The sequence below is a fragment of the Myotis yumanensis genome, unplaced genomic scaffold (assembly GCF_028538775.1).
Source record: "Myotis yumanensis isolate MYYU_CA2020_CCGP unplaced genomic scaffold, mMyoYum1.0.hap1 SCAF_3, whole genome shotgun sequence".
NCBI classification, from domain to species: Eukaryota; Metazoa; Chordata; class Mammalia; order Chiroptera; family Vespertilionidae; genus Myotis; species Myotis yumanensis.
The window spans coordinates 166367327-166390015 of NW_027223754.1; the positions used below are offsets into that span (position 1 = coordinate 166367327).

At 39.8% G+C, this 22689-nt stretch overlaps 1 protein-coding gene and 1 pseudogene across 5 annotated transcripts; one reads left to right on the forward strand and one right to left on the reverse strand.

Annotated features, from left to right (window-relative positions):
* Positions 1–269: 269 nt before the first annotated feature.
* LOC139006441 (ERO1-like protein alpha) lies at positions 270–13962 on the reverse strand (annotated as a pseudogene).
* On the forward strand, positions 13595–22508 carry ASB8 (ankyrin repeat and SOCS box containing 8). 5 transcript variants are annotated; one of them, XM_070410341.1, is made up of 4 exons: positions 13595–13682; positions 16633–16796; positions 18435–18539; positions 20402–22508. In XM_070410341.1, exons 2-4 carry the CDS (start codon positions 16668–16670, stop codon positions 21032–21034), a joined length of 867 nt encoding a protein of 288 aa, XP_070266442.1. In that variant the 5' UTR covers positions 13595–13682; positions 16633–16667; the 3' UTR covers positions 21035–22508. The 5 variants fall into 5 exon arrangements, with proteins under 5 accessions (XP_070266442.1, XP_070266443.1, XP_070266446.1 ...); XM_070410342.1 differs by having other exon boundaries at positions 16637–16796; XM_070410343.1 differs by lacking the exon at positions 13595–13682 and adding an exon at positions 17015–17258 and having other exon boundaries at positions 16715–16796.
* Positions 22509–22689: the final 181 nt, after the last annotated feature.

The following is a 22689-nucleotide window of genomic DNA, read 5'->3' on the forward strand; positions in this document are numbered from 1 at the left end:
AAAAATTTTAATTTCATTTATTTTAAAATTTGATAATCTTGATTTTATTCTATATTAAACTGTAAAATTTATATCACATTATTGAAGTAATACTTTGATTCACAATAATATTATATATATTTAAATTAAACTCAATTACAGAATAAACTGTTTACTTAAGCAATATAATTCTCCTCTAATAAAAGTAGCTTTATATATAAAGCTTGACTTTAAACTTTTATTGCTATTCCACTCTTTGGCCTCTGTTTCCAGAAATAGGCACATTTCAACTAATTTCTGTAATGACTATTTTGCAGCAAGTTCCTGAAGTTTTCCAATTCTTTTATACTTTTGAAATTATTCCAAATGCATTAAACAATGATACTACTTCTTGTCTAGTAAGATGGTATTCATAAGTGGGCCCACTTTCTGCATATTTGCTGTCAATTTCTTTGAAAACAAGACCTTCAAAGCAGTGCCCAAACCCTGAGTCTGAATATTTCCCCACAGTTGACATTTAAGCTAACCAACACAATCCATAATTTTAGAAAGATTTCCATGAGTCCATTCTAAAGTCTGCCTGTGATTATCTTGCTCCTTTTCCTACCCCAAGCAAAAAATGAATTTCATAAAAGTACAAAAGAAATTATTTGACTTTTTGAAATATTTCCAAGAATAACTTTGTTTTCTAAATATTAAACTTCATTTCCAGTGAGTAGTTGAAAATCTGTGTGTCCAGAGAATGGTAGTACTTTAGATAAAGGCCTAATTCTTTTAAGGACAGAGAATACAAGTTCTCTTGAATTTTCCCCTTCAGCCAAAATTCCATCAAATGAGATATAACCTTGTGTATATATCATTTCAAGTTTGTGCATTACAGGTGAAATTCTGTAATGTGTGTCCCCATTTCTTTTCCAAACAGGTGTCTTGTGAAGGCTGTCTTGCACTGTAATGCACATTAACGCTTCCGTGTAGTCCAGATGTAAGTCTGGAGAATGCCCTTTTTGTTTTTGCACAGAGACCTCCAGCCATCAGTGAAGAATGTTCTCTTCACATTTCCTTTGACCAAAAGCCCAAATATTTCAAGGTCTTTTCATTGTGACTTGAAACGATTTTCTTATTATATCCCCTATCTTCCAAGCATCTGGTCTCTTATACTAGTAACTGTGTAATGCTTAGCATTAAGAATAATTCACATATTCAGTATCAGGGTTTACAGAAGTTTTCTGAGGAATCATCAGGCTTGGCTCACTGAAGAACAATCTTCTGTGTTTCTCCACTCAGAGATTCATCTATAGCTCCAAGTTATTTAGCTTATTCATATTCTTCAGTGAGATTATTACTTTCTTCAGAATACCTGTAGCTTAGAATTAATTTACATTTAAGTACAACACTACATGTTTAATTTATTTGATATTACATTTTTATTATTTCTGATGTACACTGAACTTATTTGCTTTATCTTATAACATACATAAAACACTTTCACAATACCAATATTAGTACCTAACAATAAAACTACACAATGAAGTTAGTTCTTTGCAGCTTGTTTTTTCTTAGAATATATCTCACTAAAGAAGACAAAGTCCTATGTTTGAAAGTAATTTGAAATAATTCTTTCTTTGGTTATGTTACCAATCTTATATATACTTGGGTTTATTTTATTTGTTTTCAATTTTAAAGATTCAGTATAAATCTGTGGTGATGGTTATACAAATTGTATATAACTATATACTCTTTTTGGTTTAATCAACTTTCTGAATATGTAAAACAATTACATGATTCTAAAGTCTAACTTAAATTAAAAGGTGTTCTCAGAGTCTTCTCTCCATTCCTATATCCTGATTCTAATCCCCCCTCCCCACCTCTTATAATAACAATTTTTATTAGTTTCTGGATTAGCCTTCAGTGTTTCATTTTTTACAAAAGTAGCTATCATTTACACTGTTCTGCACCTCACTTCACATAATATACTGTGACAATTATTCTACAGCAACACATAGAAATAGTTTATTTGACTACTCAACTCCCCACTATTGGTGGTATTTAATATATTTCTAGTTTTTTGCCATAAAATAACGCCACAATGAATAACCTTGTGTGTATATCATTTCAAGTTTGTGCAAATGTACTTTTAGTATAGATTCCTAGAGAATGTGATTGCTGTTGGTTAAAGAGTGAATGCATCTATTTATAGTTTTGCTAGATAGTACCAAATTCCCCTCCTTGATGGCTATATCATTCTATACTGCCACCAGCAGCATATCTGAGTCTCTTTCCCCAGAGTTTTGGCAACAAACTGCTCTTAAACTTTTAGATTTTTGACAACACAGTAAGAAATGCTCTCAATGTAATGAAATTTTCTTTCTTTCTTTTTTTTTTAAATGAGTTGAATCTGTTTTATTGTTTTAAGGGCCACTTTAAAAAGCCATCTGTTCATTTCTTGTGCTAATTTTTCTACAGGATTTCTGTCTTTTTATTTTTAGAAGCTCTTTATATGTTAAGAAGATTAACTCTTTCCTGTGCTATAGTTGCAAATATTTGTCCAGTGACTTTCTCTTTGGTCTTACTGATGGTATTGGGGCCATGCAATTTTTAAAAATTATGTAATATAATTTATCAGTCTTTTATTGATTCTAGATTTTGAGTCATGAAAATGCTTTTCCACTACCCCCATAGGTCTATTATACAGAAATCTACCAATGTTTTCTTCTGTAGTTTGTAGGGTTTCCATTTTTGTTATGTTTAGTTAACTGATCCATGTGGAGTTCATCTTGGCGTGCAATATAAGTTATGGATCCAATTTTACCTTTTTCCAAATGATACCCAGTGGTTTCAACAGCATTTATTTAAAAGTACATCTTTATCATATATTAAGTTTCTTTATGTATTGGATTGATACATAGACTTTTTAAAAAAATATATTTTATTGATTTTTTACAGAGAAGAAGGGAGAGGGATAGAGAGCCAGAAACATCGAGAGAGATCAATCAGCTGCCTCCTGCACGCCCCCCAGTGGGGATGTGCCCGCAACCAAGGTACATGCCCTTGACCGGAATCGAACCCGGGACCCTCCAGTCCGCAGGCCGACGCTCTAGCCACTGAGCCAAACTAGTTCGGCGAAACATAGACTTTTAACATTAGAATGTCTGTTTATTCATGTGCCAATTCTATACTGTCTTAATTGTGAAAACTTTATAGTATTTTAGATGTCTGATAAGACCAATCCCTCCTCATTGCTCTTCTTTTTTAGTGTTTTCCTGGAAGTTCTTTATTTTTTTCCATAAAAATCTATTTGTCTACATAGAGATAATGCAAAGAAGCCTTATGATGATGGAAATTTTCTGTTTTTTGATTTAATTATATGGTGGTGCTTATACAAATCTACACATATGACAAAATTGTATATAACTATATATACACACACAAGTGAGTGCATATATTACTGATGAAACCTGAATAAGCCTTATGAATTATACCAATGACAATTTCCTAATATTGATATTATACATAGTTATACAAGATGTCACCATAGGGGGAAATTGGGCAAAGGTTATAACTTCCTGTGAGTCCATAATTTTATTTAAATTATGGACTCACAAGACAGAGAGAAACATCGATGTGAGAGAAACACATCGATTGGTTGCCTCCTGCACATGTCTGACCAGGGCCCAGGCTGGAGAGGAGCCTGCAACCAAGGTATGTGCCCTTGACTGGAATTGAACCTGGGACTCGTCAGTCCGCAGGCCAATGCTCTATCCACTGAGCCAAACTGGCTAGAGCTAGGTTTTTACATATTTCTTATTAATTTTATTCCTAGGAGTTTTGTAATTATGGTTTCTATTACAAATGGGATGTTGATGTTCTCTTCTATGTTAATCTTCTAACTGGTTCTTCCTTGTACCTATGAAGCCTTCTGTAAATTGCTTTTATATCCTGCTACCTTACTGAATCATCTTTTTCTTTGCAGTAGTTTTTTCATTGACTTGCTTTCATTTTCTAGACACACCATCATGTTATCTACAATTCTCATGCATTAATTGTTTTCTCTGTAGCAATACTGTGACAAATAACTTCCAACACCATGTTAGATGTGGTATTAATAGGGGCATTCTTTTGTTTCCAGCATTAGCAGGAATCCCTCCAGTGTTTTCCCATGAAAATAGTAAGATGCTGATAAGCAAGATGCTTTACGATGCTAAGGAAATGCTCTTCTATTCTTTTTTTGAAAGTTATTTTATTAGGAATACACCTTGAACTTTCTCAAATCTTTTTCCAGCACTATGGAGATAATTGCAATACTTTAAAAATATATATAATTATTGCCCTAGCCAGTTTGGCTCAGTGGGTAAAGTGTCAGCCTGCAGACCGAAGGGTCCTGGGTTCGGCTCCCATCAAGGGCACCTACCTCTATTGCAGGCTTCTCCCCAGCCTGGGCCCTGGTTGGGGCTCATGCAGGAGGCAACCAATCAATGTATTTCTTTCACATAGATGTTTCTCTCTGTCTTTCCCTCTCTCTTCCGCTCTCTCTAAAAGATCAATGGAAAAATATCCTCAGATGAGGATTAAAAAAATAATGATAAATAAAAATATATAAAATTATTAAATATATTCACGTATTTACTAACATTGAACCATCTTTGCATTTCTGAAACAATTTCCACTTGGTCATGATATACCATGCTGTTTTATTCCATTTGCTAATATTTTCTTTAGGATTTTTGCATTGATGTTAAATGAATGAGGTTGGCATATAGTTCTCTTTTGTACATTCTCAAATTTTAGTTTCAATGTTATATTTATTTTATTAAAGAATTTTTGAAGTCATTTTCCTGTGCTTTGGAATAGAATTAGGATTATAGGTCTTTAAAAAATCCTATATGAAACTAACTTGGATACTTTTAAGGAGATTAAAAATAAATCTAGTCAGTATTTTTATTGTTTTCAACAGAATGGCTTCTTTTTCCTGGGGGGAGGGAGGGATATGGAGAGAAACCCTCTCTACTTTTGTTACCATATTTACTCCCTCTAATCCTTAGACTTTGCTCAGTTATCATCTCCTCTAAAAGTTCTCTGAACGCCCCCGCCCCCCCCCCCCCCGCCAGGTTGTGCAAAGGTATATCTTTTCTGGGCTCCTTCTGGACATTGTTCATTCTTGCATAGGTACATTATATTGAAGTAATCTCTTAATGGCAACAAGAGTTATCAGAGGATAACTCTGTTATCCAAGAGATTTGGGCTGACAAGAATCCTGAATTACCTCCATGTTTTAACTTCCAGTGTCTCTACAGTCCTTGCCATATAGTAGTAACCTCAATAAATATTTAATTAACTGATCTTTGATCAGCTTCCTCCTCCCCTGTCCCCTCTGCCACATTTCTTTTCCAGTTCCCCTTTGTAAATGGCTTCTCAGTTCATCCAGGAGCTCAAAGCAAATATCTAGGAATCGTCCTTGGCAATCTGTACACCTTCATTTTCATTTTGTAATACATCACCAAGTTTTAATAATTCTTACCTTACAATATTTCAAATTCATCCATATCTCTCCCTTTTTATAGCCACTAACCTAGTACAAGTCCCCATTATTTCTTGCCTAGATCACCTAACTTCTGTTTTTCCCATTTTAATCCTTGATCTTCCCCTTCTATTATCCATTCTTATCATAAAATCAAAGTGATCCTTTAAAACACAACTATGGTTATAAAACCCATCAATAGCTTCCTATTCTTTATGGATAAAGTTTAGAATCCTTAATATGTCCCCCAAGACCCTGCCTGATCTGGAGCATCCAGCCTCAACTTGTATCCCTCCTCCTTATTCTGGCTTCTTTCTCTTCTTCCAACTTCTTAGGCTCTTTTCCTCTTGGAGTCTTTGAATATTCTTTTTTATTTGCAAGAAAGCCTACTCCCTGCACCTCCTCCACACTTTGATCTGGTTATATCTATTTATTTTTGAGGTCTGTGCTCAGGAAGGTTTTCAATGACCTCCTAGTATGATTGTGGTATTCTACTGAATGGCCATATTGCCCTCCAAACTTTTCCTTATTACCATTGTGATCTTTTAGACATTCAGGTGATTCTTTATTTAATGTTTATTTCCCACACTAAACTTGCAATTTCCCTGGAGACAAGGACTACGTTGATCTTATTTTCAGCTGGATATTCAGCATCTATCATAAGAAACAAGTATTTGTTGAATAAATGGATGGATGGATGGATGAAAGAATGAACGAAGAACTAATTACTATTGAACTCTTGAGCAAGAAGCCTGAAGGAACAAATGCTCTATTTCCCCTCCAGGGGGAGACATACTCCTACTAGAAATAGCACAGGGCTCAGGCCCTTGAAATATTTTTTTGTCTTAATTTAAAAATTTTTAAGAACTTGGGATGCAGTGTCTTTCCCATGTTTTGAGTGTTTTTTAAATTTAATTTTTTCCATCACCATTTATCCCCTCTATGCCCTCTTCCGCCTCCACTCACCCCCCTCCACCCCTTGTAATCACTGTACTCTTGTCCATGTCCTTACGTTCTCTCTTTTTTTTCTTTTTTGCTCAATTCCTCCATACCCGCCGGCCCTCCCCACCCACAGTTGTCTGCCTGCTCTCTATCTCTGAGTCTGTCTCTATTTTGTCAAGCCCTTGAAATTGATTCATAGAATTCAATCATTTCCTTGCTAGTAGGATTCTCCAGATCAGTCTGGACCATCCATTGGTACCAGGCCAGTGGCATTTCCTCTGTTAATTTTCCTCCCTTGAACAATCTTAAATCTCTCTGGCTAGAGTTTCTCTATTGCAGTCTTGACTTGCTAGGAAATGTAGCTATAACTGCTCACATTCTTGGAAAAATAGTATCATGAATATGTAATTTAAATACTATCATTAACATTGTTATTTGTATTCTTACTGTAATTTTCCCCAAATTCCTTAGATAGCCTTTCTCTCTGAAGTCTCAAAATCTTTCAAAATTATTCAAATAGTGAAAAATATGGGTGAACTATAGAGCCAAATAATAATAAAACATTGATGAAAAGCTAATTTAAAAACATAAAACAGTGATTCAGAAATTTCCCTGAGCCTTGGGGAAAGTTAAAGGGAAGAAGAAAGAGTGGAGTTTGAATATTGAGAGCATGTCTGCCTCTGAGCAGTTTTCTGAAAGAAGTCCTTGTTTAATCCTGATGACACGTCTTGGGAGACTACCCCTGCTGCACATTAATACTGTTCTTTTCTCGGCTGAATTACTTTCTCTAGGACAAGGTTTAAGTGTATAAAAAATTTCGAGAGGCTGACATTATATTTCTCTGAACTTTTTCTTTTCTTTTCTTTTGCTCTATTTCCAAAGCTCCCTTTCAATTTTCCTTTTATATGTGTTTTGGAGTTCTTTCTCAGGACCAGTACATAGAGAAAGTAGTGGAGCATTCCACTACGCCTGTCTTTGAGAGGGCAGTTCGCTTTAGTTAAATTCAGTTTGCATTTATCCAATACCTACTGAGTTTGGGACTGTGCAATGGCAGGGAGGTAAGTGCAGGAAATCTAATTCCTGTCTTAAGGTGCTTGCAATGTAACTGGGAAGACCAGACATTTGGTAACCTCCTTAAACAAATTTATATACATAAAAGCCCAGCAACCGGAACGACCAGAACGACCGGTGGCTATGACGTGCACTACAGCAGCCAACCAACCTGATCTGGTTCCCGATTGGCCCCCAACACCCTGATCGGGGGTGGGGCCGGCCAGCCAACCACCTGTGCCCCCCGCCCCCTGGCCTGGCCTGATAGGCCCCCATCAGGGCGGGCTGGCCAGACCCCACCCATGCACAAATTCGTCCACCGGGCCTCTAGTATAAAATAATACAAAGATGACATAAGATAAGATCCAACATATATATAATTTACAAAACCACTACCCACAAATGAGATCTAAGTTTTGTGAAATTGACCCTTGGGGTATGTGTTGTTGCTCTCATCCTGATGTATAGATCAGTAAACAGAAACTTAGATAATGTAACTTGCTTAGACAGGTAAAGTAACTAGAGCTACTATCAGAAATGGAAGCCTGGTCTTGATGGTGTTCACATAATTCTACATTGTTCCTAAAATAAGGATTATGCTATAAACAATAACCCTAAAAAGTAAAGAAATCCAAAGTAAAGAGGATACACTATTATAGTAATAAAGGAAAGCTTATTTTTCTCAACTGGTCTGGCACTTAGATCGTATTTTTCACCTTACTTTGTTAATTTTGATTGATTCCCCTCTCTCTACTTTGCCCTCAGGATATCTCAAACTTCCTTTTGGTTCTTTTCTTTTTCTTCGATGATGGGAGAAATGCTTATTTGGGACAGCTGAAGGGATAGGAATTATTTCTTACTTTCTTTAGGAAAGCTGTCAGGAAAAACTTTGCCATCAGCATTAGTCAAGTGGCCCCTGAAGAGGGGTGAGGCCTTTTTAGACAGCAGAATAATTAATGGGCTCTGGCGAGAACCCAAAAAAACTGTTACGAAAGGCTTCTTGTAATCACTTAGCAAGGTTGCAAGGCAGAATTCCTCTCCTCCAGCACGCTGTCACTCTAGAGGATTGCACTCAAAATCAGGAAAGGATTTGGAGCCAGCAGGTGAAGAATGGAGTTTTTCACTCCAAAAAGGCCTGTCGCCAATAGGTAGCCACAATGCTCAAAGAGCAAGACACCCAGATCTGTAACTTGGGACAGCTCAAATGCTCTACTCACGGAGATTGGATACTAACACAAGTGAACAGTGATAGCAGCAATAATTACAAGCAAAACATCACTATCAAATTTCTAGTTTAAGTTGATGCCAAAGTCTGAAAATAGGAACACTAGTTGTTCTGTCAATCAACACCATCTAATGAACACTTCTTAAGAGCAGACCTGGAATTAGCAGGGGAGAGAAGAAAAAATAATGCAAAAAGTCTTATAGAGATACAACACATTAAAAAACAACTTATGGAATTACTTATAATCAAAATATGAAGAACAGAAATAAACTGAAATATATAAAGATGAAGTTGGAATATTAAATGCAAGATCCATGGTATATAATCAAAATATAATTTTACTTTTTGGCTTTTACTATATTTTAAAAATAGTTATTGGGAGGTGATAATCTTCCAATGCCCCTGAATGGAAAATTGAGCAGATTCCCTGACTTTTTAGTTCATTGTTCTATAATTGACAGTTGCTTTAACTAAAAAAAAAAGTCTTAATTTAGTAAATAGAATGTTTCCAGTCCCAGATGGTAACCAAATACTTCAGTGTTCATTCTAAGGTACTAGTCTAAGACTTTTCCTTCTCCCCCGCCCCTGCACAAGGCCTTCTGTGGCTAGTGGCTGCCAGCCTCCGGCTTTCTCCCCAGTTTACTTCCACCCCCATTAGCTAACTGCTATCTGATCTGCTGTGTAAAAGTGGGAGGAGGCTGGACAGCTGAGGGGATAGGGCAGATCTGTTTTGATAGAATGGGTCTGTACTGCCTGGGTCTGGCAGACTGTTCAAGTTGACTTTCTTGTAGAGTGCTATTAAAGGTTCTTTGGAGATTACCATCATCAAAGACCTCTCACTTGAGTCCCTTTGTCCTAGATAGACACAGATGGTTGCTTGTGACAACCTCTATAGGTTCTAGGATTTCTGTGTTCATCTCTAACTTCTGGTCACTGGGTCCCTCCACATCTCCAGACAGCCCTTTTGAATAGACCAAAGGCAACCCCATGCTGACTGCCTTCTATGTGACCCACATCTGGTCCAGGGAAACATTTACTCATTCATCATCCTGATCAAATCTGGGAGTATTAGTGGATCCCAATGCAGCCACCTCTGCTTTATGGCTACTGCCTTCTTCAAGTTTGTAGGTAAGAGTCAGTGCAGTTCTTGTGTTTTACAACTATAGGGAACAATTTCCAAGCTCTCTAGTCCCACACAAGGCCCTCTTTATACTTGAGGAGAGAGTACAGCACAAGTACTGTCTCTTCCTCTGTGTATGAGGAGAGTGGGAACTCAACAGCACAAGCAAATTTCTCCCCAAGAAACATCTTCACAGACCCTCCCTCTCTACACTATCTTGATCTCACCATGAAGTAGAACTGTTCTTCAACATTGACTTTGTACATAAAAACTTCATTGAAATAATCATCTTTAATGGCAATTATCCATTTGCAACTCTCTCTCCTAGCCCTTGATAGAAAGGGAATTATCTTTCCATCTTCATCTTCCCTGCCTGCTGAGCACAGACCTTTGAACAAAGTAGGTGCACAGTAAATGTTTGATGAATGGATGAATGAATGGATCTGAACTCTCTTTTGGTTGTGCAGTGGATTCTCAAACACTGTAAAATAATCTGTATAGATGGCCTATTTTATCACTCTCTGGGAGACTAATCATTCTTATATTTATAATATGCTTGGAGTTTTCCAGAATTTATATACTCTAGCATTTATCATCCAAAAAATTTTGAGAGATGACACAACACAGGGAAAATGTCATCTTTTTTCAAGGGAGAGATGAATAAATAAACATGAGATAGCTTAGGTTTGTAGAAAAGTTATGCGATGTCAAATTGAAACACATAAAAAAATTTAATCAAACCTGTGAGAACTGCAGATATTGTTTGAGTAGTTCATTTCAAAACCCTAAAGCTGGAAAAAAACAACAGAGAAAAAATTAGATTAAAATATTTAGCAACCTGTTAACATGTTAAACATAGGTGATGGATATAATGAGTTCACCATACTATTCTTTTTAGTTTTTTGTATGCTTAAACATTTTATCTTCTATATGACATTAAAAATTGGAGCTGGAAATCACCAATGTCTTTACCCTATTTTAGAAATGAGGCGCCAGGAGAAGCAAAAATATAACAGAAACTATGGAGACTTGGCCATCTTATAATGAAGCCTTCACAGGTCCCATTAATATACAGTATTAGTATTACAACAGCCACAAAGCTGTTCTTATTTGGACAAGGGAATGAAAAATTTGGAAGCAGGAACTTTTGCTTAGGAATTAGGTAGATTCAGAATTTATAGAAATAGAGGAATATAGAAATAAAGGGATACTTCAGCCTGTGCTCTCACTTTACAAATGAGAATACTGATATAAACCCCCACGTCCTCCAAAATGGAATGAAATAACTACCAATCTCAGAGCCAGGGCAAAAATCTAGGTATTCTATATTATGCTTTTTCTTTCTATCATCCTGGTTGGCACATGACATTGAACAAGAGCTACTTTCTTTTGCTGGGTCCTTTTGGCTCTATCATTTCTGTTGTGTACAGGCAGGCCTCCTTCTTTTGTGCAGTGGATTCTCTGAGACAGAGCAGTAGATCCACTAGAGCTAGACTTAACAAAATGAAGGCCATTTATTTCATCTCTGCCTCTCATCACATTAATTCCCCCAGCCAAAGAGGATCTAAAGCAGCGGTTCTCAACCTGTGGAGAACCGTTCTCAACCCATTGGGGGTCGAATGACCCTTTCACAGGGGTCGCCTAAGACCATCGGAAAACACATACATAATTACATACAGTTTTTGTGATTAATCACTATGCTTTAATTATGTTAAATTTGTAACAATGAAATTGGGGGTCACCACAACATGAGGAACTGTATTAAAGGGTCGCGGCATTAGGAAGGTTGAGAACCACTGATATAAAGGGTTCAGGGGAGAATATATCACTGGGGTATTAATGTGAGTCACACAGTTCTGGACACAAAAATGGGAATTTGAGAGGTACTGACTGAAATGAGATTAGGTCCGGACAGGACATGCAGGTGGTTTGATTTTCCTTATGATTGTCCCTGTTGGTGGTCAGGAAAGACTAAGTTTCTCAGGTAACTCCTCTATTTTGGATCAGCATGATCCTGTGTTTAGAGGTCTAATGTTCTTTAGGGCCCTAATATAGTTTTCTAGTTTAGAAGCAATGGACATAGAATCAAACTATTTCCAGGTTAGTGATCTGATCCAAAGGCCTTAGAGCAGTTTGGTGGGTAGGGGTGAGAAAGTCTAGCTTCCGTAAAGTCTCATTCAAACATTCCCAAGTAAACCTATGCATTAAAAAACAACAGACTTAATATGTAGCTACTCCTTCAAATCAAGTCTCCAGACTCGCTCCCAATCAGAGGCCTGCCCCCACAGAGCTGTCAATGATCAAAACTGCCTTTAATCCTGAGTCTGGAATTGGTGGTTTGCAGGCTGAATGTTGCCTGCTTTTAAAAACAATTATGAAAGAAAAGAAAGAAAGAAAGAAAGAAAGAAAGAAAGAAAGAAAGAAAGAAAGAAAGAAAGGAAGGAAAGAAAGAAGAAAGAAAGAAAGAAAGAAAGAAAGAAAGAAAGAAAGAAAGAAAGAAAGAAAGAAAAAGTTGCAGCCCTAGCCAGTTTGGCTCAGTGGATAGAGCGCAGGCCTGCAGACTGAAGGGTTCCAGGTTTGATTCTGGCCAAGGGCACATGTGCCGGTTGGGGGCTCGATCCTCAGTAGGGGGCTGCAGGAGGCAGCCAATCAATGATTCTCTCTCATCATTGATGTTTCTACCTTTCCCTCTTCCTTCCTCTCTGAAATCAATATATATACATATAATTTTTTTAAAAAAAAAAGTTGCCAACATTTGCAATTTGGGAGAATTCACTTTTTAAAAATCTGGGATTTCAGCTTCTTTTGAAATATTAGGCAATCTCACGGTAGCGGAGGGGCGGGAGATGGGAGACATTTCTGCATGGCAAAAATCCTTTGCGTTTGGCATTTAGAGGAGGCACACTCAGACTGGGCGTGAGCTTTTCCAGTTCACCACCCCCTCACTGTTGTACATGGATGGTCGCGCCCCACTTTACTTTTAAATATTGTTGCTAAGAGCAAGCTTTGGAAAGTGGGTGCTGGGGCACTCTTGGTTAGAAAGGCTGCCAGTGGACCACAGCACTTACAGGCTGTGTAGGCTGCTTCATTCTTTGTGTGCATCACTATACTATGTGCTACTGGCTTCGAAGTGTGTATGCTTTATATGGAAAGTACATCGCAGGCATCTCTCTTGGTGCGACCGGTTATTGTTAGCATGAACCTCGTTTTCAGGCCTCAGCATTTGGGCTACTGCACTCCTTAGGTGGTTGTTTACCTTTGCTCCTTCTGAGTGAGGGCTGACAATATTCAGGAGGGTTCCGAGGAGCATGAATGCGTTCCAATGTTATGAATAATTCTGGAAGTCTCTTTGCCAAAGACACTTCTTACTAACTGGTCCGTCTCCTAGACAACTGAACTAGTGTGGCGACTTTGGGAATAATCTGGGAACGAGGTGCTCAGGACTGATCTCAGATGGAGCAGTGGGAGGCAGCGGGGGGGCATGGAGGGACCCACTGCAGGCCAGGTCTAGGCAGGTGCGGCCCCACAGAGTGGGTCCCACAGCCCGCGAATGAGCTTGTCCCCACCGCGGCGGACCCGAGCCCCGCGGCTGCGGCCGAAAGCGCCACATTGCGCCTGCGCGCAGAGCCTCCGGGCCGGCAGAAAGAGCGACGGGTTCATTAGGCCTGGGAAGGACCGGCTGCTTCACGAGTCTGCGCAGGCGCGGCCCTCCTACGGACACTGGTCTGTGCGCAGGCGCCACCTAGTCGCTCTTTAAGTCCTGTAAACAGAGGAGCCCTCTGGTGACAACTTCTGCTTCCGGGTCACTCCTTGACAGCCGCTCTCACGACCCAGATCTACCCCACGGTTCGGTGAGTGCGGCCCTCGCTGCGGGAATGCTTGCATCCAGGTTCCCTAACCCGGGCACCAAGCCCGGTAACGCTTCCTCTACTGTCCGCTCGGGGTCCGCGAGCCCTCGAGCCTGAGATCTCGTCCCGGCCTCGGGAGACCAGGGAAGGGGTTGATCTGCCTCTGGGGCTCCCGCGGCTCAGTTTATGCGACCCCCTCAAAGTACCGACTCCGGGAGACCTGCCGGGATCGCTGCAATTTAGGGGGAAGACATGCGGAAAGTGACACCTCACGTCCTCGCATTTCGTACCCTTACCCTCCGCCCCCTGGTCTCGGAGGGACAAAGCTGCCGCGAGCCCTCCCCCAGCAGGTGCGGCGGGGTTGGGGTCCCCTCTGGCTGGGCCGAGGGTCTCCCCTCCCCGCGGAAGCACCAGAGCTATTAAGTGTCGCCTCCGACGTTGCTTCTAGCTTCGCAATAAAACCCCCTTGGTGTTTTCTCTGGATTTGAAGTGCACGTAAATGGGGGAAAGAGGGCTTTCAGCTCCAGGAGAGGAAAGGGGTCACTTGGGGGTCAAACCGTGCATGGCTGCAGACTGGAGATAGGTCGAGTTTAGATTTCCTGGACCCTTCCTGACAGTGAATGTTGTCAGCGTGCCCCGGAGTTTCACTCTTCACCAGGAATTGGAGGCAGCAGCAGAGAACCCCTGGTCGTATGCTGAGTTAGGAGTTCCATGAGCACCTCCACAATGATTGCAGGGCTTATTTAGCATCTTCAGATGATCGTGGCCCAGAATCGGTTAACAGAACCACTCGGTCTAAGCCAGTGGTTCTCAACCTTCCTAATGCCGCGACCCTTTAATACAGATCCTCATGTTGTTGGTGACCTCCAATTTCATTGTTACAAATTGAACATCATTAAAGCATAGTGATTAATCACAAAAACTGTATGTAATTATATATGTGTTTTCCGATGGTCTTAGGCGACCCCTGTGAAAGGGTCGTTCGACCCCCAAAGGGATCGTGACCCACAGGTTGAGAACCGCTGGTAAGCCTTCCACTTCAGATGCTCTGTCTTCTGTCTGGATTCTTGGAAGCTCTGATTCAAATGCACCTCTGCCTTTTCCTTGCAACAAAGAAATATAAGATACTGACCCTTGTCTCTGAGGAGTTTAGCGGCTGTTGGACAGATTATGCTAATTCTAAACTATCTAGAAAATTTCAGAGACATATAAAAAAGTGTGTGAGTATATTCATAATAACATAGGGGAGAGGAATTCCCAATTTGAATCATTGGTACCTACGAATTGAATAATTTTAACTTGCATTCTATTAATACTGTATGTATTTAAACAGAAATGGCTAGTGATTAGCAAAATAGAAACTATTAGAGTTTGTAGTATGTTACATAATGTATGAGGGGATAGAGCAAAAATTATATAGTATGGAATGACCAAAATAATTTTAGGATTTTTCCCTTAGTAATCATCATATGCATAACGTTGTTTAACTACAGGTCTTGAATTTTTTAAGATCCAAAGTAATAAGCTTTACATTGGTTTCAACAAATATTTATTGAGAACCTATCATGTGCCAGGCACTATTGAAAATAAGACTATATTTACTCCCAAGGAACTTACAGTTTAATAATATGGATTCTAAATAGTTGCACATAGAGGGCTGATACTGCATACTATATTTTCTCTATAATTTTTGATATATGCTTGATATATACAGCCAAAACTTTGATCATAGTTGAATTTAAGTATATTACATTATTTTCTTCTTCCATCCTAGAACTCTGTCATATGGTTTCAATATATATTTGCCCAAATCTGTTTCTCAGTTGTCACAAATGGCCAGTTATTAACATTTTTAATTCATTTTGCACTCAAATCTGCTTCTTTCCCTATAACTGCATGTGTCATTGGTGCAATCTTTGAATTATTTTCTAATTTAATATAATTGACTCTAGAATTCTACTTTTGCGTTTCTTTCTTATTTTAGAATATTACCTCAAATATTTCCCATTTTTTCTGTTAAAAACATTTTAAACTTTTTCACAGATACTTTGTCATTAACAAACTGTAGTTGTTCGAAAGTCTTTTCCCTCTCTTCTCACAGGTAACAATCACTTCCATGCCCTTTGGTCAATCAATCAACCAATATTTATTAAATACCTACTTTTTGCAAGTCTCTGTGGATAGCCTTACATGGGCAAAAAAAGTGGAACACAAAGGTCTTGCCTTCCAATTGATTACAATTTCTTTTCTTTTTCTTAAAAAAATATTTTTATTGATTTTAAAGAGGAAGAGAGAGGGAGAGAGAGAGATAGAAACATCAATGATGAGAGAGAATCATTGATCGGCTGCCTCCTGTATGCCCCCAACTGGGGATCAAACCAGCAACCTGGGCATGTGCCCTGACGGGGAATCGAACCCATGACCTCCTGGTTCATAGGTCAATGCTCTATTAAAACCCCTTGGTGTTTTCTCTGGATCTGAAGTGAAAGTAAACAGGGGCTGGGATAATTACAATTTAGTTGGAGAAAACATATGACTATAAATATACTTCAAAGCCAAATAACCTAACGGTGGTGCTGATAATAAAGACACAAAAGTCAGAGGAGGAAAATAATGTTTTGTGGCATCTTTAGCCTTTAAAAAAATTCCCTTCCTTGTGTACACTTGTTTCAAATCACACCGAACTCCATGGGGTTCTTGGGGAAATCTTGTGCTAGGTTAGGTCAGAGAGTAGAACTGAGGTTCTAATGGTCAGGTCATCTGTGTCCAGGTTTACCCAGCTCCCTAAGCAATTATTATTAATTTTTTTCTTTAGATTAAGAGAAAATTATATTAACTAATCATTGATCTCTTTGAAATCTGCTTTTGGTATTAGGAAGGCCTCAGAGGACTCCTACCCCTAAGGACAGGTAGCTCAGTGATATTGTGTATGCCTAAAACTTCTTTGTTTCAGGCAGTTTGGAGCATGTGAACATACCCTGAGCCTTGATGAGTTCCAGTATGTGGTATATTATGCAGAGCATTCAGAGCAAATACTCTCTCTCAGAGCGCTTAATCCGAACAATTGCTGCCATTCGTTCCTTCCCACATGATAATGTAGAGGACCTCATCAGAGGGGTGAGTGTGCTGTTACTGACACAGAGTCCTTGGGGAGGTGAAAGTTCCTGGGAAATCCTAATAGATTATAGATTTGTAGCTTTGACTCAGCTCAAGATCACAAAGCAATTTTACAGTATTTTTAAATGTATTAATTTGACCATTGAAATATATTTTCCCTATTTTTTGCTTCTCTTCCCCTCTCCTTTTCACTTTGAGCATCTGATATTTTCCTTCAGAAAATAGGTTCTAGATAACCCTGGTCTCATGTTCTTTGTGAAATCCCTGTCTGGATATGGTGTCTATCGGATCCAGCAAGCTCAGTCTTCTACACATGTACTGAGGGAGGAAGGAGACCAGCAAAGCAGAAGTGGTTTTCAAATCTTTGTGTTTTATGATTACATGGAGAGATATCACCTGCCTTCTAACAACAGCTACCACTTCTAGTTCTGTAAAGAACAGTATCAACCCCTAAAACACATGGTAATTCTTGACTTAAGAAAACACCTTAATATCTGATATTTAACCACTACTGTTCAATAATTCATGACTAGTGTATCCTAGAAGGTCTCTGATACTTTTTTCTGCATATTATTCCTGTTGAAAAGAAGTTACAGTATAATTTTTTAAAAATACATTTTTATTGATTTCAGAAAGGAAAGGAGAGGGAGAGAGAGATGGAAACATCATGATGAGAGAGAATCATTGATCGGCTGCCTCCTGCATGCCCCCTACTGGGATCAAGTCTGCAACCTGGGCATGTGCCCTTGATGGGAATGGAACCTGGGACCCTTTAGTTCACAGGCCAACACTCTATCCACTGAGACAAACCGGCTAGGGCTACAACGTAATTTTTCAATCACTAGAAAATATGTCCAGATGGTTACTTCTGTACATTCTTTTTAACAACTTTAGAATCCTTACTTACAGCCTAGAGCTCTGTAGCTGCTTCAGAGTTGTATGGCATAGCAGTGAGAAGAAAAAGTCATACGGTATTAGCTTGTTCTCAGCAAAAGTGATATCCGAAGGTCCACAGTAGAAATTTTGTCACGTTCTAATTCTAGCTCTGCTGCTGAGTCATTCGGTGACTTTGGTCTGACTATAGTAGCTCTATCTCCTTGGTCAGATTTGGGGGGGAAAAGTACCAGCAGGGCTAGATGGCAGAGAATGCTGACACTAAGAGGCTACTTTGAAAATGTTTGTAAACAAAAAGATAATGTTAAGGTGAGCTTACTGCTAGTGATGGTCATCTGTTGAATGGCAAAAGGAGCGTGCTCGTCCTGCTGGCTTTAGTCTGACCTCCTGACCTTTTCAGAGCTTAGTGCTCACAGAAAGCTTTTCCAGCTTTCCTGCCTGCTGATGAGGTTCCCACCGCTTTTACATGTCAGCTTATGTCCTCAGTGATGTCCAAATGACCTGGCAGGCTCTCTTGTGAGGAAATAACTTGATTTAAGGAATTGACAGTCCCTTTTCTTTATCATCAGTGCTTTTGTTTGCTTTGTATATTAACAATATTATTTAATTAATAGGAATAGAAACTGGGACCACTAGTCTGTTTACAGTTGTTAGAACCCTCTTCCCCCTGGACCCAGTTCTGAGATCTGTCCTGCTCGATGAGCCAGAGCTGAGCACACTGACTGAAGTTTCCCTCTGCCGTAGGGAGCAGATGTGAACTGCACCCATGGCACGCTGAAGCCTTTGCACTGTGCCTGCATGGTGTCCGATGCCGACTGTGTGGAGTTACTCCTGGAAAAGGGAGCTGAGGTAATATTCTTAACACTGTCACATAAATGATTTACTAAAACTGGAGCTTCACATTTTCTTAAAATTTCTCTCTCCTCCCATCTCTTCCCACCTTCTAGCTCCTGGTAATATTGGCATAGCCAGTATGAAAGCAAAATGCAATGGCAAATATATGAAATCATCCTAAGGATTTCATTCCTTTGACTTTCTTTTTAAAGTTGCCCAGAAAGAAGGAATCTTATCTCCCCTTTCTCTCCCAGCCTCCCTTCTGGTGTTGTTTATACTACCATTTAATCCTTTTGCTGCCTATTGACTGTCCAAGAGCTGTAAGTGCAGAGGTCCCTGGACTCTGATTAAATCTAAACCACGTGAGACCTGTTGCTACCAGACGTGCACTCTTTTTTTTTTCCTTTCTCTATTTGTTTTTATCTTTTTTTTTATTGCTTAAAGTATTACAAAGAGTATTACACAGGTATCCATTTTTTTTCTCCCCTTGACATTCCAGAAGTGCACTCTTAATACCACTGTCACTGGGAGATACATATCACTCAGCAATCCCTTCCTCAATATTGGGTTACTTGTGCTATTTCTGCCTACCAATTATTTTGTTTTAGTATATCTTGCTTCTGTAAAAACCATAGATTAATTCATGCTGGCATTAGCAAGAAGCAGCATAGTATACCGAGTGATTAAAAGAATAGACTCTGGAGCAGGACTTCATGGATTTGAATTCTAGCTGTCACTTCTTCCTGCTGTGTGACCTGGAACAAGTTACTTAACCTTTCTTTACCTTAGTTTCCCCACCTGTAAAATGGGGATAATAATGGTATCTTCTTTATAAGGTTGTAAAGTATTTAGAACACTGGCATGTCATAATTGCTAACTGCTTGTTAAATAATTATATAAGCAGTTTGGCTCTTGGTGAGCTCTCTTCACGTGCATATGCTGAGGTACTAATTTGAATCAGACATGCCATGAAGCTGGTGTGGAGGCTCCAAACACTAATCAGTGAGCCCAAAGGGCAGCCCCAGCATCTGATCTCCACACAGCTGTGTTGTTCTCTACTGTCATTATATTTTCCATAACTTTTTTTTTGGTCAGTTCTCACGGAAGGATATTTTCCCATTGATTCTTAGAGAGAGTGGAAGGGAGGGGGGAGGGACACAGAGAGAGAAACATTGATGAGAGAGAGACACATCGATTGGTTGCCTCCTGCACGCACCCCAACTGGGGCCAGGGATCAAGCCTGCAATCAAGGTACGTGCCCTTGACCGGAACCGAACCTAGACCCTTTAGTCCATGGCCTGATGTTCTATCCACTGAGCCAAATTGGCCAGGGCTCCGTAACACTTTTGTGAGTGACCCTGAAATAAAAGCCAGTGATTAATGTCAGTGATGAAAATGAAAATATCTTGGGGGAGAAAAAGAGAGTTTTTATCTAAATACAAGGTTGAACTCAGTTTAAATGTTTCCGTTTTTTCTTTATTGCATATAGGGGCAAGGAGGGGCAGAGGGAGAGAGAGAGATTGAGTAGTTGCCTCTAACCACTGAACCTTAGTAGCCAGGGCATATCTTTCTTTAGCCCTTATTCTCCGGTAGAGATTCTAGTGCATAATAAATGATAACAGCAGCAAGCACCTAAAGAACGCAGGCCAGTCAGGAAGTACACATAATAGTGTTGCTTGGGGACAGTTCTTTTCCTATTTGCTCCTAATCTCCTGTGATATCTCTACCTTGATCACTAAGGCCCCCCTGGGAATTGCTTGTTGACTCTCTTGTTCAGAACAGTACGAGCCAAGGTAGTGGATAAACATGCATGCTTCTTTGCCCACCTATCGTCTCAGTAGTCCATGTACTGTAATATAGTTCCTCCCTCTCTTCAGGTGAATGCCCTGGATGGTTACAACCGAACAGCCCTCCACTATGCAGCTGAGAAGGATGAGGCTTGCGTGGAGGTCCTCTTGGAGTATGGTGCAAACCCCAATGCACTGGATGGCAACCGAGACACCCCCCTTCACTGGGCAGCCTTTAAGAACAATGCTGAATGTGTGCGGGCCCTCCTAGAGAGCGGGGCCTCTGTCAATGCCCTGGATTACAACAATGACACCCCACTCAGCTGGGCTGCCATGAAGGGAAATCTTGAGAGCGTCAGCATCCTTCTTGATTATGGTGCAGAGGTCAGAGTCATCAACCTAAAAGGCCAGACACCTATCTCCCGGCTGGTGGCTCTGCTAGTCAGGGGACTTGGAACTGAGAAAGAGGACTCTTGCTTTGAGCTCCTCCACAGGGCTGTTGGACACTTTGAATTAAGGAAAAATGGCACCATGCCACGAGAAGTGGCCAGAGACCAGCAGCTATGTGAAAAACTGACTGTTCTGTGCTCAGCCCCAGGAACTCTAAAAACACTCTCTCGCTATGCTGTGCGCCGAAGCCTGGGACTCCAGTATCTGCCAGATGCAGTGAAGGGCCTTCCCCTGCCAGCTTCTCTGAAGGAATACCTGTTACTCGTAGAATAGCCTGGAGGAGATGTTTGCACCATCACGCAGGCACCTCTGGGTCAGGTTTTCCCTGCACTGCTGTCTCTTTGTCTTGGAAAACAGGAAAAGCAGCTGTTCCTGTTGTGTTGTTTATATTTTGAGGCAACATGTCACAACAGTAACCTCCACACCACCTCCTCTCCCCAAACCAAGCAACCAAACAACAAGAAAAAGATATCTCACTTTTGTCTTCTGTTTACTTATTACATTGCACCCTGTGAAGAGGTCTCCCATCTCTCCTCCTCTTTAGGGAAAAAGCCAACAGTGCAATCTAATTTTCTCTAGGAAGATGAAAAGTACAAAGTACTCAAAGAATGTGTGTTTGGTTTTCCTTTGGGGACATAATCAACACTTTGGAACAATCCTCTAGAAGCATTTTAATTGATCTGTGAAGAAGTTTAAGGAAATTCCATCTAACTTTTGCCCAAAGATGAAGGTATTATATAGCCTCAAGTAGTGTGCAGATGGAGAATTGGGCTGGATGGTATCCCTAGAGTGTCACCTCAGGGGGCATTCAGAAGGGACTGGCTCCCTTTCTCACCATCAAAAGAAACAGCAGTCTTTGCCTCTTTTCCATGGTTGTGCCCAAGGATTACAATAATCCAGCAATTTAATTCAGAAAGATTGTCTCGCTGCTTTCCACATAGTAGAAGAGATAGCAGGTTCTACGCAGTCCTAAAAATTTTCTTGTAATGCCGTTCTTTCTCTTCCTGAAAGCCAGCTTGCTCCAATGGTGTAGCAGGCATTTCCTGCACTATAGGCGAAGGTGTTTGCTCTAGTAGGAGGAGTGGGGCTGCCTTTCCTCGTGGGTCTTCCTTATTCCCTATGTGAAGCTCACTTTGCTAAGGGCTTGGAATTATTTTTCTTTCATTTGTTTTGGAAAATTGGCTCTTTACTGATCTATACAAGACATTGGTGGAGGGGATGGAGTGGGGGCTGGGGGAAGAGCATTATACAAGCCTCTTTTGAGAAGGTCCATCTACCCAAAAAAGACCTGTTTTAGTGAATAATACTTAGTCAACAATACTCCTTTCCATGTCCCTAACCTAGATCAAGTTATTTTTTTAAATTTATTTTCAGAGAGGAAGAGAGAGATAGAAACATCAATAATGAGAGAGAATAATTGATTGGTTGCCTCTTGCATGCCCCCTACTGGGGACCAAGCCCACAACTCGGGCATTTACCCTTTACCGGAATAGAACCTGAGACCCTTCAGTCCAAAGGCCGACACTCTATCCACTGAGCCAAACCAGCTAGGGGTAGATCAAGTTATTATTGGTCTTAGATGACCTGTATGCAAATTTGAAAAACCTTTTTAAAAAAACAATTGGGAACTACAAATAAAAATGAACAATCTGCTGACATAGCTAATTTGAACAAGTATACTATCTGCTTTTGCTCTTTTGCTATTGGTGTTTTTGCTTCCTTAAAAAATAAACAGTTCTGAAAGTAATCGGTAATTTCTGCTGTTCTTACTTTTCTCCACATTATTTAATCACCCTGAACTCATCTCTGAAATGGGACTGTCACCCTCCCTCATAGGTTATTTTGAGGATTCAGTGATAATAATGCTTGATATTTATTGTTAGTTCCTGTACTAGTATAAAGAGCATTTGGCTGCTTTAATTCTGGAC

Coding starts and splice junctions, on each gene's coding strand:
- ASB8 (XM_070410341.1), top strand. CDS start 16,668: ATGAGTTCCAGTATGTGGTATATTATGCAGAGCATTCAGAGCAAATAC. Junction 16,797..18,434: donor TAGAGGACCTCATCAGAGGG/GTGAGTGTGCTG, acceptor CCTCTGCCGTAG/GGAGCAGATGTGAACTGCAC. Junction 18,540..20,401: donor TCCTGGAAAAGGGAGCTGAG/GTAATATTCTTA, acceptor CCCTCTCTTCAG/GTGAATGCCCTGGATGGTTA.